The sequence below is a fragment of the Delphinus delphis genome, chromosome 6, assembly GCF_949987515.2.
Source record: "Delphinus delphis chromosome 6, mDelDel1.2, whole genome shotgun sequence".
In the NCBI taxonomy this organism is placed as follows: domain Eukaryota; kingdom Metazoa; phylum Chordata; class Mammalia; order Artiodactyla; family Delphinidae; genus Delphinus; species Delphinus delphis.
This window is the reverse complement of record NC_082688.1, coordinates 45,056,960-45,071,918: the sequence shown is the minus strand read 5'-3', so window position 1 is coordinate 45,071,918 and position 14,959 is coordinate 45,056,960. Positions and strand designations below refer to the sequence as shown.

The 14,959-nt window shown below is 39.3% G+C and overlaps 2 protein-coding genes across 2 annotated transcripts in view; both read left to right on the top strand.

Moving 5' to 3' along the window:
- Nucleotides 1-3,570, top strand: part of RORB (RAR related orphan receptor B) — a 181,578-nt gene extending 178,008 nt beyond the window's left edge. The window contains exon 10 of the mRNA XM_060014625.1: nucleotides 2,817-3,570. Within this exon, the coding sequence (XP_059870608.1) occupies nucleotides 2,817-2,972 (156 nt within the window). The 3' untranslated portion in view covers nucleotides 2,973-3,570. The remainder of the gene's footprint in view (nucleotides 1-2,816) is intronic.
- Nucleotides 3,571-11,415: 7,845 nt separating this feature from the next.
- On the top strand, nucleotides 11,416-12,225 carry LOC132427292 (small ribosomal subunit protein eS6-like). The gene has a single exon (XM_060014623.1). It carries the CDS (start codon nucleotides 11,440-11,442, stop codon nucleotides 12,187-12,189), a length of 750 nt encoding a protein of 249 aa, XP_059870606.1. The 5' UTR covers nucleotides 11,416-11,439; the 3' UTR covers nucleotides 12,190-12,225.
- The last annotated feature ends 2,734 nt before the right edge of the window (nucleotides 12,226-14,959 follow it).

Here is a 14,959-nt window from a genome sequence, read left to right as displayed (position 1 = left end):
TTTTTTTTTTTTTGCGGTACTGGGCCTCTCACTGTTGTGGCCTCTCCCATTGCGGAGCACAGGCTCCAGATGCGCAGGCTCAGCGGCCATGGCTCACGGGCCCAGCTGCTCCGCGGCATGTGGGATCTTCCCAGACCGGGGCACGAACCCGTGTCCCCTGCATCAGCAGGCGGACTCTCAACCACTGTGCCACCCGGGAAGCCTATGATAACTTTTTTATCGGCCTCCTGAAAAGAAGCTAACTTGACACCCCGTTACCGGGACTATTTCTAATATGATAAAGAATTTACTCGTCTAAGAATTTACTTTGAAAAACAGTTGTAAATTTATGAGATTCGAACCTCTTAAACAGTGTTTCTCAAAGTCTGTTCTATGGACCCAGTGCACCAGCATCCTCAGGATATTTGTTTCAAACATGAAATCTGAGCTCCACACCTAGATTTCGTGAAACAGAATCCCTAGGAGTGGATCCCGTAATCTGCATTTTTAGGAAGCACTCCGATGGTTCTGTTCCCACCAAAGACTGACAAGCATTACAGAGTTGCATCTGGATGTTTTAGGAGCTCCACACATCATCAATTCAACTGCAGATGATTATAGAAAGCTTTCAAAGTCTCTCTGCCTTCAGTAGCTATTTCAGGGAGAATTGTAATGTGCAAGAAGTGTTCCGAAATTGTTGCAGTCTCCTTCTGTGTGAACCAGCTGGTTAAGAAAGCTTGAATAATTTCCCAAGGGACTCTAGTTAAAGTGGACACTTGTGCACCCTTTACCTATGAAAATATAGAAAAGACACGGCTTTCCACCCTGGACTCAAAGAGAATCTTTCAGAATGGGATTCTGATAATTTTTCTCAAAACCCTACGAAAGACCTTAGCAGAGACTATGAGACCTAGCATAATCTGACCAAGCAGCCTCCCCAGCTTTATCCTTGAACATGCTCACCCACGGCTCCAGCGACAATGAACTTCCTTCAGTTCTAATAGCACCGATGATCCTGGAACATATTATGTACCCCCAGCCCCAGCGTCTAGTTAGCTCTCCCTCTCCCTTCAGAGCCCAGCTTAAATGGTCCTTTCTCAGAAGTGCCTGCTTGAAGCAGTCAGAGCATTCTATTATCTACCACTTGTCCTAGCATCATTCCTCCATGGCACTCACCAGTTTTTCGGTCTGCTTTTGACTGTGTGGTCACTTTATTCATCTGTCTTCTCCCATAGTTTATAAGCAACAACAGTACTGTTTTGTGAATTCTGGTGTCTAGTAGAAGTGTCTGCTACCAGTTTAAATACCTCATAATGTTGGAGAGAAAGTCTTGATTCTCAGTCTAAAATTTAACATCCATTCTATAAAGATTTCATGATTTTGTTTTCATTTCTATCCCTATCATTAAATAGCAGTGGAACTAGAAAGTCTGAACCCCAGACTTCTTTATGTGTTCTAGATCCCTTTAATGAATATGTCAACAAGTCTAATCCTGATGCTATTTTTAAAGCTGCTTATAGTGTGGTTATATATTCATTAGTTGTTAAAAGGAAAGTTAATAAAAGAGTGGAAATTTCTGATTTTGAAAAGCCACAAAGTAACTATCTATTTCCTCCTTTACTTCAAAGGCTGAAATGGTTTCTTATTATTGAATAGGGTAGGGAGCACAGTGGGCCTAATTGGTGATTAGATGGGTTTTACTTAATTTTATTGTCACTTTCAAGTGTACCCTTGGTCAGCTGTATGAACTATCAAGCTTATTGTTTGTAAAAGTATTATCTATATAAGAACATTTCTTATTCCCACAGTAATTTGATCACAATGACATTTGGTTTTAAGCAATTTTGACACTAAATGATGGATTCTAAGTGTTCCAAAATTATGTGTGTCAAAAGCTAGAATTGTTCAGAACCTAAGACCTAATAGCATTTAACAAACTGTGGATATTTTAAATTATTAAAACACTGTCTTCCGGGTATTTAAACTCAAAAAATTACATTCTACATGATACTTATATATCAAAACCTAACAATTATAAGTGGATATTCTCCCATGAGTTTTTGACACACCTCCTTAAGGAAGCTGAGTGCCAGTGACTTCCCAAATTCTCCCTGGATTAAATATAGGTTTCATTTTACTCATTACGGTGGGAAAGGAGTAGAGAGCTACCGGCAAGCTAGTGACCTTGACAGAAAAGCAGTCCAGATCGTTGTGAATTACACCTCATATGATTTAGGTTACACCTTCCTAACACTGTCACCTTCCAAAACTAAAAATTCTGATATTCACATCATAAAAAATCTATGGGAAATGATAGATAATAATATTAGCTAACAATTGTATTTCATGCCTACAGTAATCTTAACACTTTCATACAAATTTCCTCACTCAGTTTACACAACAACGCAATGAAGTACGTGCTATGAATAAGCCCATTTTACAAATGAGAAAACTGAGACATAGAGGATGGCACAGCCACACGGCCATTTAGCTATTTTAGAACCAGGATTCCGACTCAGTCAGCCTGCCGAGAGAGCACCCCTCCTAACGATTAAACTAAACTACCTCCCGTACCTACTTTATATAAGAACAGTGAATTAGGAAGCTTGGTCCTGCTTTCTTTCCTTCTCTTTATTTTCTCGTTAGAGAGTCAGGGAGGGAGGTGTTTTGTTTTGTTTTGTTCTAAAGGAGAAGCTGAAAGTGAGCCTTCTTTCTTTTTGAACATCTTTTTCCAAAGCCAGTTCCCTTCATCTGAGGCCAGGAAGGACACTGATTCAGGAGACAGAGCACTAATGAGCTTCCCCCTTTGTCTCCTTCCCTGTCTCTCCACTCTGCAGTTAATAGCCAAGATACCAACCATCACGGCAGTTTGCAACTTGCACGGGGAGAAACTGCAGGTATTTAAGCAATCGCATCCAGACATAGTGAATACACTCTTTCCTCCGTTATACAAGGAGCTCTTTAATCCTGACTGTGCCACCGTCTGCAAGTGAAGGTGACGAGCGAACTGTCTCATAGTCATGGAATGCAGCACCATTAAGACAAAAGCAATGTGTTCATGAAGACTTAAGGAAAATGTCACTACTGCAACATTAGGAATGTCCTGCACTTAATACAATTATTTTTCACCGCTACAGTTTGAAGAATGTAAATATGCACCTGAGTGGGGCTCTTTTATTTGTTTGTTTGTTTTTGAAATGACCATAAATATACAAATATAGGACACTGGGTGTTATCTTTTTTTTAATTTTATTCAGGTATGTTTGGGGAGACAACTGTTTATAGAATTTTATTGTAGATATATACGAGAACAGAGCAGTACTTTACATGATTACTTTTCCTGTTGATTGTTCAAATATAATTTAAGAAAATTCCACTTAATAGGCTTAACGATTTCTATGTTTTTAGATAGTTGATGCATGTATAAATTTGTAGCTGTCTTGGAAAGCACTGTGCATGTATGTAATGGGTATATAATATCTGAGAATATTATATATGACTATTACTTATACGTGCACATGCACTGTGGCTTAAAATACCATACCTACTAGCAAAGGAGGTTCAGTCAGGCACTATTATGTTATTTACCTTGTGTTATATGTTACCTTTATGTTAGACAATCAGGATTTTGTTTTCCCAGCCAGAGTTTTCATCTATAGTTAATAGCAGAATGGTACCAATTCAGAAATGTCTACAAAGGAATAAATATAATGCATGACCTCTGTATAAAAACTCTGTTTCGATCAATGACATCAAAGCCTTGTCAAGATGGTACATATTGGAAAAAAAAAATAAGTATTTGGAGCCATTTTCCTGTTTTAAGAATTAGGCCACAGATAACATTGTGGAGTCCAGGGCTTTTTTGACCAAACAATAGATATTTCCACCAGGACACATAAAACAGTTTTTTTTTTTTCCTTTGGATTTCAAGTTGTGAAAGAACCTTCATTTTGGTGCTTATTGTATCTTTAACAGAGAAATACAGTCTGTAGATTATGACCACCAGCAATTTTTGCTAATAAAATTAGAGGAAAAGAGTAGGTCAGAGCCCAGGGTCCTAATGCCATTTCATGTAAACATTTTTCTCTCTAACCATTTTTTTTTTTCAAAGAAGAGGAAGAAAGAGAATATACAAAGTAAGGAAGTAGTTCTTTATGTTCATTCTCTTGAATAAGTTTGTTAGAAAATGCAGCAATAAAGGGGGAGGCAGGACTTTCTACGTCCTTCTAGTCTGGGGTCTCTAATTTTTTCAACTCCACAATGCTGTATTATAAAAATATAGCAAAACCTTGATAGATTAGATTAGAATAAAAGATCTGGGTTATTCTACAGAGCTAATACACCTCAAAGCCAAAACTATTTCCTGTGCCGTCTGGAATTGCATCATCCATCTAGCCGGGGATTATTTTTTTAGCAACTTTTAAAAGTACAGAATGCAAGAGGTGAGATCACGATTAGACAATTTGGATTTCCCAGTACTTCCTCACTTCTCCACTTGCTGACCAATCAAAGCGATCACCAGAAAAGCATAAATTCCAGGGAGTTTGTTCTGCCTGTGTTCTGGAGGCCTTATGCCTTTGGTCTCATTAGATCCAAAATAAGATTTTTTAAAAGGGAGCTAGAGAAGAGCTTAGTGTATAAGACAATGAAAATTATGATCTCCTATAAGTGTAGCCTGGCCATCAACTCATGAAGACCTGCCCTTTTCTCCTTGTCCAACACACACACACACACAAATGCACACCTGCTTTGTGAAGTTTCCATCAGTGGAAACTTTTGATTTTTTTTTTTTTTTTTTATCTCTTATGCTCTCCTGAAGTTAGATGGTTGAGAGCCATCTCCATGATGCCACAGAACTGCAAACTGATGATCAAACAGTAGTGTTAGTCTTTGCTTTTAGAAAACAGAGTCTTTGCCCACATCATGATTGATGAATTCCTAACCAATAGGGAAAAACAGAAAGGCTTTAAAATAATGAATCTCTTTCTCAACTACCGTTATATTCAATTAATTTAACTACATTGAACCAAATTACCTTCAGTGTCTAAGAAGACAGCTGTAGACTGCTTATTATGCTGCTACAGGGACTCAATTCTTTTTGGTGTAAATGTCACTCCTGCTAGCTCTTTGTATAAAGAATTAATTCCAAGAGTCATATTTCCTTCTAATGGAAAGATTACTTTACTGATTGTTAGGAAAACAGGGTAATGGAAGGCACTCAATTAAACCAAACCGTTTCCAAATGCAATGTATGTTTTATGATTGGCTTGTGATAGGCGATGCTTAATGTGTCTACTTGGTGTTTCCCTTTGAGCTTTGAACTTATGTCAAACTTTGTTTTCATTGTTCTGTTGGCTTAGTGTTTCCAATTGTCAGCCTGTAATTCCTGCTCAGTTGCAAAGGGAACCATTTGTTTCCTCCAGTTTACCTTAGAGGATTTAAATTGGCTCAATTGATGAAGTGGCTGAGAATTTCTCCTCCCCTGTCCCATGGGTGATATAGGAAAAAGATTGTTCCCCACATTTGCCTCAGGAGGTACTGGATTTGAATTTGTGTCGTTTCCAGTAGTGCAAGCATTTCACTGGGACGGCATGAACCTTTTGAAGCTAGGGGACAGGAAACAGCTAGCAACTGAACCAGAACAAAATAGTGGAAACCAGTACACACTCAGCCCCGTTCAGTTGAGAAAAGAGATTTCCATTTTTCGCCACAGTTGCCAAATCTGTCCCTTGAAAGAGAGCCAAGTCATGTTTTCAGTGGTAACAAAGCACCTTTAAAAGCTGCCCTTTGAACATCTCCTTGCTGCATCTCGAGGTATTTTGAAATTTCAGTTAAGAACAACTTTCTTTACCACACGCAGTCTTTGTCCCTGCCCCATGAAGACTCATGAGTGGTTGCAACACATTCATGATAAAATGTGCACTGGAAGAAAGGACCCAGGATCTGTACTTTTCACTTCAAACTTCGTAAATGACAATCACTGCTTGATGCAGATGTTGCACTGTATTCACTCAGGGATGTTTTGTTTTTTTAAAAAAGAAAAAAAGAAGAAAAAAAAAAGTACACCAAGAAGGAAGGAAAAAAAAAAAAAACAGGAAAATGACAACAAAATGTAAATGGCATAAATTAAATATGCCAGTAAGAGAACCTCTCTGACAAGGCTTTCAGACCAACGAGCAGTAACTTCATGTTGTAAGCTGAATTTACTTTCACTATTTGGACTTGCTGAAAAGTTGCTCATGAGTAGGAATAATTTAGTCTCATTTTCTAAAATCTGCTGAGAGCCAAATGATCCAGCTGCCCCATCTATAGGAATATGTATCTCCCAGAGAACCCAAGCTTCCTATACAAGTCCTGAGCAAGCCATCTCAGTAGCATTCGATGAACCTGACAACGGAGGTGACCTGTGGTCTGTAAAAAGAAAGGCAAATTTTGGAGGCAATATAGGAGAATAAGGGATTCCACATCTGGCTTAACATCTCACATCTGCCCCAACTCTCCATGACTCAGGTCCTCTTTGTATTCCTTTTTCTGCAGCTCTTTTATCCCCAAAGACTGAAAGCTGAGGGTGGAGATGTATTCGACAAACATAACCTTTCTGGATTTCCCTTGTTTTAATAGTGTCTTCAGGGCTCTGGACTAAAGGACCACTGAGTAGGTGAAAACAGAGAATATAGTGGTCTCTTGGGTAGACTTCTTTGACAGAATCTAAGAGACTCTGGATATTAACAGTAGGTGCCAGGGGGGCATCAGTTCATTTCCTATCATAGCTGCCTGTTCAACACATAACTTCATAGCAGTCAAGCTCAACTGCTTGGAGGAAACCTCGCACATGGATAGTCAACTCAGGCTCACTTTCTACAGTCCCATGGGTACCAGACTTGACTGCAAAAGCAATTCTTGTGTCCCAAGGACGCAACTTAACAGCTTTTTTCAAAAACATCAGTCAGCTGCAAATGATGTCAGTTTTGTTCCATGTTCTTTGTTTCCATTTATTATAGAAGCAAGGAAGAATTCTACTGCTATTGGAAATTAGAAGAAATAACTTTTTCACGATTCTTTTTTCTCTGTAAACTTTAGTTTCCAGTGGGTTACGACGATTGACAGGAAATTCAGGCAAGGATGTCTGTGCCCAGACAGAACCACCGTTCAAGAGAACAGCAATAACTTTGAAGTGTGCATCTGTAGTCAAACTTTGTATAAAGTCCCTCTAAACAGAAAGAAAGGCTCACCATCTGCTTTAGGTGAAGTGGTATTTGATTTTCTGTTCCCAACTACTAGTGCAAGCAGCAACCTGATATGGGAAACCACGTGGGTCTTTAGACAAGAGTTGACAACCATTTGGGGTTGGTAGTAGGGGAGTGTCTCAGGACACCAGAGGTACATGTTCATTTAAAGCAAAGGTTAAAAATTCCAAAGTCTAAAAGGGCCAGGGAGTTGATGCAAATGAGCTTGCCACTAGCAGACCGGTGGCCAGCTAGCAAGGAAATGCCCCAATGAAAAGGGGCATCCAACAGTCAGCAAAGCTGAAGTATTGCTAAAGTTTCTAAATCTTATGCAGTCTCTTGAGTTGTAAATGTCAGTTGATTCAGAGCTTAGTGCAGACCAAACAAATATGTCTCTGGGCAGAAGGCGGTCCACGATTTGCAACCCCTGGCTTAAAGCAAAATCCAATCTAGGGGCCTGTTTGGCTGGAGCAAGTCTGTCCAGATAAAACTCTGGATGATATCAGTCGGGGGTTAGGGGTCAGGAGATCTTGCTCTTCTGATTCTCAATTTCGTTTTCATATTTGACTATCACTGCTAGAATATATAGTAAGAGGTCAGCTTTAAAAATGGCAAACAGTCTAAAAATGAAAATAATTTAATGATGGCTTATAAAAGACACTTCCATCCGTTTTGCCCAAACTCCCAGCTTCATAGAGCCAGGTGGTCAGATTTCTTGCCACTTTTCTTCTGAAAGTCCAATGCACAATTTTTATGCTTTTGAGTCTCAGTGTGTTTCTTTAGATGTGTGGCTTCATTATCTAGGAGTTCTTACTTTTCCCTTGGTTGTAGCTAAAGAATTCATTCAATAATCACAATAGCATAGTCCTCCATTGTTATGAAGTGCGGGACCATGGACCCCTTTACAGTGGATGGGGGTTGTCTGTTGGTGCACTTTTTTCCCAAGCTGCTGAAATTCCTCCAAAGTGAACCGGCCATAGTAATCTTTGCCTCCTGCATGACTGTAAGCACAACCTCCAGTGATCAGACAGAGCAGCTCAGTGATTGTTCTTATGGCCAAAAATAAAGCACAAGTTTACCGGCATTGAATAAGCCCAGCTGAGGGAAGCCAGGGAATGTGCATCCCCGCTGGGCAGCATGATCCTTCTATAAAACCATGCTCTTTGGGCAGCGGCTGGAGGGCATTTGCCCGCCTGGGTCACGACCAGATGCAGACACACACTAGGTATGTCTGAGAAGCTCCAGATCCCATCTCCAAGCACAGTACTGTCTGCTTCATCTGATTAACACACACACACAGGAATGAAAACTACACCTATAGAAAACTGAGTATGTATTGTAGAAATGTAGAGGAAAAATAAAAATATTTTTTCAAATGTAATTACTTTTAATATATGCTTGTGGAAGGTCTAATACAATGTATGCTGTCTCTGTAATTTTTTCTGTAAATAACCAGAGACAGTGAATACACTGATTTTTCTATGTCTCTGTTTAAGCATAAGACTTTGTAACGATTTTTTTAGAGGGGGAAAAACCAACAAAGAGCGAATATGTACTTGCTTCCTTTCTGCGTGTTACGTACTTCTCAGAAACTGGTTGTAACAGTTTAAGCATCTTGACTGGTCATTGGTGTTAAGTGTACACTTCTTTTTATAAGACAGCTGAGAAAGGGACAGGGCTGTCAATTAAATCTGCTCCAAAGAATCTGTATTGAAGATTGGCCTAAGACCTGCAAACTCTATCTGAACTAGACAACATGAAAAAGGAAAGTTTTAAAAAAAATGTTGCCTAAGTCCTCTTTCCTCGTAGCAAATGGCTTAGTCCATATCCTTTCTGCATGGAATAGCTTAAGGAAAACAAACTCTGCTTTCTGATGAACAAAATATTTTTGTACACATTTATTTCGTATTAATAACCCCAAGGTCAGACCACTCATTCGCTGAAGCCATAACTGACCTTTACCAAATAAATGTTGTCAAGAACCTGGGGGAGGGTTGGGGAGAGACTGAGAGGGAGGAAAATTGAAGGTGTCATGAGCTGTAACAACACAGGCAGGAGCAAGTCTGATGAACCTGATGCTTTTCCTGCATCCCAAATACGAGTTTAAAAGGCTAGTATTTTATGATGACCGATTTATAATTTAAAAAAAAGATATTTAGATTTAAATGAGACTTTCCAGTATTTTTGAAATCCCTGACAATAATTCCTTGCTTTTAGGGTTGAGAGAAATGATTTTCATATACTTCCAACATTCAGAGATTTAATGTTTTTACCTTAGCTCCAGCTTACGCGTGTAAAGTGGAGAGCAGCGCTGCAACCTCCAGCGTTGAAACCATGTGCTGTTAGGGGCTTAGCTGTACCTACCGACCACTATTGCACCTTGAATGTGCAGCTTGTGTCTCTTACTAGCATGCACGTCATTGCTGGCAACGCGCACCAGGTGCATTGCCAGACGTATGTAAAATAAAAGTATGCACTCTAAAAAGCATAATAATTATTCTTTTTTAAAGGAATAATGCCTCCTATAGTCTTTGATTTTTCTGGAGCTTAATTACATTATTACATGTATTATTATTGGCCTATAGAGGCAAAAGGCAAACTACAAATAAACCCAGTGACATATATAGTTTTAAAATCTACAATTTTCTGATCTCTCTCTCCTTGTTTAACATGTAAGGCCTAATTTCTGTGTACGTGAGTAAAACTGCAGCCTGAGTCATTTAGGAAGTAAGCATTGAGTTTTTTTTATTATAAATATGCTAGAATAAAACAGCACTCCCTAACAATTAAAAACAGAGTTTTATATTACTTTAGAATGTAATAGGTTTTTGTCCTTATTTTATGTCCTGTAAATTATTAGTTGAATACTGTTAGCATTCCCTGATAATGCACACATGATTTCTGAATGTTTTCTGTAAATGACAATCAATGTTTATGAAGTTCCCTCCTTTAATGCTGAACAAAATTAAAAGAAGGAAAAGAAAAAGTCTTGCCTCGTTTTCTTTTTCTTACACAGGAAACAAGGAGGCTGTGAAGAAGATAGATTTGGCTTTGAAAACATTATTCCATGGGTTCCAACTTACAGAGTTGCCCTTTTTCTAGTAAATACTGGGTAATTTTTTTCTGGAAATTCTTGTGTCCTCATGGACTTGGCCTGAGTTAGAAATGCTCATTGAGAAAAGACCCAGGCTTCATTCTAGCCAAAGAGCTTACAAAGTTGGAATTAAAATGAGAGCAACACTCTCAAAGATAATAAGTAAAATAAAGCTAATAGCCCTCCTTTCCTAGAACTTTCACAAAACAAAGGCCCTGCTAGAAGAATCATAAGCAACTCCTCTGCTGTTGAAGTAAGTTACAGCAGGTTTGAAATACATGAAAGTTTTCAGATAATAATTCATGATTAAGTCTCTAGATCTGATTTTTTTTAAACAAATCATCACCAAGCTGCTCCAACACCAGAATCAATGCTCACCAACATACGAATGCTCTGAGTCTTATCTGAGCTGTAGTCAGAAGCGATTGAAGATAATCACAGACTCACAGTGATGTTTTAAAAAAAAGTTCTAAGAGGTGATGGTAATTTTTCAGGTGCTTGGTAGTTGTTGCAGGTTGGGGTCCCTAGAGCTGAGATGTTCTAAGAAAAGTAGTTTAAAGCAAGATTTAATGATTTTAAAACTAAAACCACTGGCCCATATGACAGGATGAGCATCAGAAAGCTTTCTGTAGAGTCTCTCCCAACTTTAGTCTTTGGAACCAGTAGAAACCCTTGCAGTACGTATGTTTCAAGCAACTTCTCAGCTCAAAACGTCCGGATCCCCTGTGGACCTGAAACAGAACTGCACTGATGTTTCTGTTAGAGCACCACTTGTGTCCCTTGGTTTCTAAGATGGTCTTCAAGTGACCAGAGACATCAAGTACATCAACACAACCTATCCCAGGCTCATGTCAATTGTCACCAATAGGTCATAGAACTCTTTACTATAAAATCATCTAAACTTTTAACAGAAACCTAGATTTAAGCAGCACTGAAACTCAAGGTGAAATTTACCATTTTTTACATTTAGGTTGAACCATGTAAGATGACAATTATTAACCTTTGATAGTGCTACCAAAATTACGAATTAAGCCCTTTTTGTGCACAAAGCTTTGTTTCATTCATAGATCCTCTTCTTTATTTAAGAGTAAGAACTGGGCTCTTTTTCGTGGCGCCTCGGAGGCGGTCGGCAGCTTCAGAATGATGCTGAACATCTCTTTCCCGGCCACTGGCTGCCAGAAACTCATTGACGTGGACGATGAACGAGAACTTCGAACCTTTTATGAGAAGCGTATGGCCACAGAAGTTGCTGCTGACGCTCTGGGTGAAGAATGGAAGGGTTATGTGGTCCGAATCGGTGGTGGGAACGACAAACAGGGTTTCCCCATGAAGCAGGGTGTCTTGACCCATGGCCGAGTCTGCCTGCTACTGAGTAAGGGGCATTCCTGTTACAGACCAAGGAGGACTGGAGAAAGAAAGCGCAAATCTGTACGGGGCTGCATTGTGGATGCCAATCTGAGCGTTCTCAATTTGGTCATTGTAAAAAAAGGGGAGAAGGATATTCCTGGACTCACTGATACTACTGTGCCTCGTCGCCTGGGGCCCAAAAGAGCTAGCAGAATCCGCAAACTTTTCAATCTCTCTAAAGAAGATGATGTCCGCCAGTATGTTGTGAGAAAGCCCCTAAACAAAGAAGGTAAGAAACCTAGGACCAAAGCACCCAAGATTCAGCGTCTTGTTACTCCACGTGTTCTGCAACACAAACGTCGGCGAATTGCTCTGAAGAAACAGCGTACTAAGAAAAATAAGGAAGAGGCTGCAGAATATGCTAAACTTTTGGCCAAGAGAATGAAGGAGGCCAAAGAAAAACGCCAGGAACAGATTGCCAAGAGATGGAGGCTGTCCTCTCTGAGAGCTTCTACTTCTAAGTCTGAGTCCAGTCAAAAATGAGATGTTTTTAGAGTAACAAATAAATAAGATCAGACATCACCAAAAAAAAAAAAAAAAAAGAGTAAGAACTGGTAACGTGTTCCCATAATCACACTAGGCTCATGTGCATGAGGCATTTCAGGTATCAAAGGAGTAGCCAGGGTTTGGCCTCATACTCCAGTGGCAGCAGCTCCTTGACCAAAATAAAGATGAGGTAGAAGTGAAGCAAACCCTCTAATGCCATCTTGGTAGGAAGGTGCCTCAGGTTACCAAGCCACCATACTATAGAAGTTTTCTCTGTTTTCCAAACTTGAACTTGCTAAGCTTAAGTGGTTGAATAAAGATTATTCTAAGAGACTGCAGAATTGTTGATGGCGATGCCTCACAGATCTTAAATCTCCCAAGTTCGTGGAGTAGGGCATGGCATAGTGCAAGCATTCAACAAATGTGGCAACTATGTATTGGGGTCCATTCTCCTTCTGTAATTTTAGCTTCCCTACTATCTATTCCCTGTCATCTTACTGGTTTTGCCCTTGAGCAAATCATCCTCCAGCAGAGGCACCAGATATAGACATGCTTTTTACCGTAAGAAATGAGAGGGGAAATGGTAGCCCACTGGCAAAGGGCATTGGAAAAATGCTCTTTCCCTTCCTTTCTCCAAAGATTTAACCAAAAGCAATAAGAGAAGGAGCCTGAGTGGCTAAAAAGCCTGGACTTGCCATGTCCCTCTCAAATCTCCCAGTCTGGTTACATCAGATGACAAACTCTCAGTCAAAAAGAAGAGATCTGGAGAACTGATTAATTCTTAAGCTATATCACTGCACAAGTAAGAAATTTTAGAGAAGGTACTACTTTCTAGGAGATGGAACCCATTATATCTGTGACCATGTGTTCCTGTTGCCGCAGTCATAACAGTGGGCCAGATGTCATCTTAGTCACTGGATACTTTGCATGTGGCCAGAGATGAGGGAAACAAGAGAGAGCTTGCAGGATTACACAGTAGGTTTGGATGGGCCAGACCTACCCACATTCCATGAGTCGGAATTAATCCCACAGAACCACATAACAGTAAAGGTTATGGGAAATGTAGTCCACTTGCGTGCCCATGGGAAAGGGAAACCAGGTTGGGAAACACTTAGCAGTCCTGACACAAATGTGAAAGGAGTCCAAGAAAATCTCTAATCTGATTTCCTATCAGATACTGCAACAAACATTTATCAACAAATACTTATTTCCACTAATACATGCCAGACACTATGTACTGGGAATACAGTTGTGAAGTTGGACAGATATAGACTCTGCCCTTACGGAATCTATGCTCTAGGTCCAAGAAAGATGGGTATACAAAAGGGTGAAAACTAATACAAATAACTAGAAAAGATAAATTTTATGACAACTGTTACACTAGCTACAAAAAAAATTACACAGTGTTCATACAGGTGGTCACTTATTCTCTATTTAATTCTACTCTTGAACTCATTATCACCCATCATAGCCCATTCTGGTGTTTTTTGTTTTCTGTTTTACAATGTTAATTATTTTATTAATTTCTTAATGGTGAGACAAAAATCTTCCTTCTCTTATCTTTTATCCCCAGTTATAGCTAGCTCTGCTTATTAAGACTAAGCAGAGCAAGTGTATGTCTAGACCTATTTTGGCATATCAACACCTTAGATAAAACAGATATATCGTTCACTCGTCACTCCCAGGCTTCTTTTTTGCACATCGAAAATTATCTGTTACCCAAACATTCCCCACAATGTAATCCGCTCATAAAGACAAGTGTTGTTCACTTGAAGAACCTCATCGGAACAACCAATAACACAAATCAGTGACAAGAGAATCAATCGGACATCCTGCATATATCAGTGATGTCAGTCATATCTGCATTTAGAACATGGCTTTTACAGACACTTATGTTTTAAAATGTAGGGGTTTTAATTATTATTCCTATTACTATTACAACTACTACTACTACCACTATGATGATGATGATGATGCAGGTATGGTGAAGCAGGTTTGTTACTGACAGTTCCCAATTAGAGAAAAAAGAATGCACAAATAGACACACCTCCTCCTCTTATATAGTGTGCATTCCAGTGATATTTTGTAATTTCCCACCTATTCAATGAGATGATGACACTAAATTTATTTCAAGAAAATGAAGGTATTCCTCGAACATCTGTATTTATGAAGACAAGTCACACAGTTTGTTCCTAATGCAAAGAAAAGGGGTCAAAGTAGCATCAGAAAATAACAGGGCACAGAGAAGAGAGAAAGTCATTTGAAGAAAGCTGTAAGAGGCATCTGAGAGGTAAATGGATTAAGTGGGAATTCTGGGATTCAAATGTGGCTGCAATCCCAAACATACCTTCATCCTTCCATGCACTTTTCCCAGGGTCCAATGACCCACTTATGTATTAAACATGAAATAAGAGAATTTACAACACGTTCTCATAGCCAGCTAAAAATATTTAACCAGGAGGATGGAGAATAGAATTAATAATCACTTTATAGCTCCAAGTAGCAGCAGAAGGGATTTGCCAAATGGCAGGGAAGTTTTACTGGAGCTATGATCCATACCAAGCTACCATGTAGTATCACTGAGAATTTGTTAACAACTTCTTTCTGCATACTTCCCATCCTTGCCACACTCTACAAACAAGCCTAAAGCCCTGCAGTTCTCTAACATGTTCAGGTAAAATGCCATGTGCTCTTTCCCCTTTGGAAAGATAAAACATTTTAAGGTGGGATGGAGCTGATTAAGTGTTAGGGGTAGGTTAGTGGGGAA

Excerpts from the sequence above, each read along its gene's own strand:
- LOC132427292 (XM_060014623.1), top strand. The coding sequence starts at position 11,440 with ATGATGCTGAACATCTCTTTCCCGGCCACTGGCTGCCAGAAACTCATT.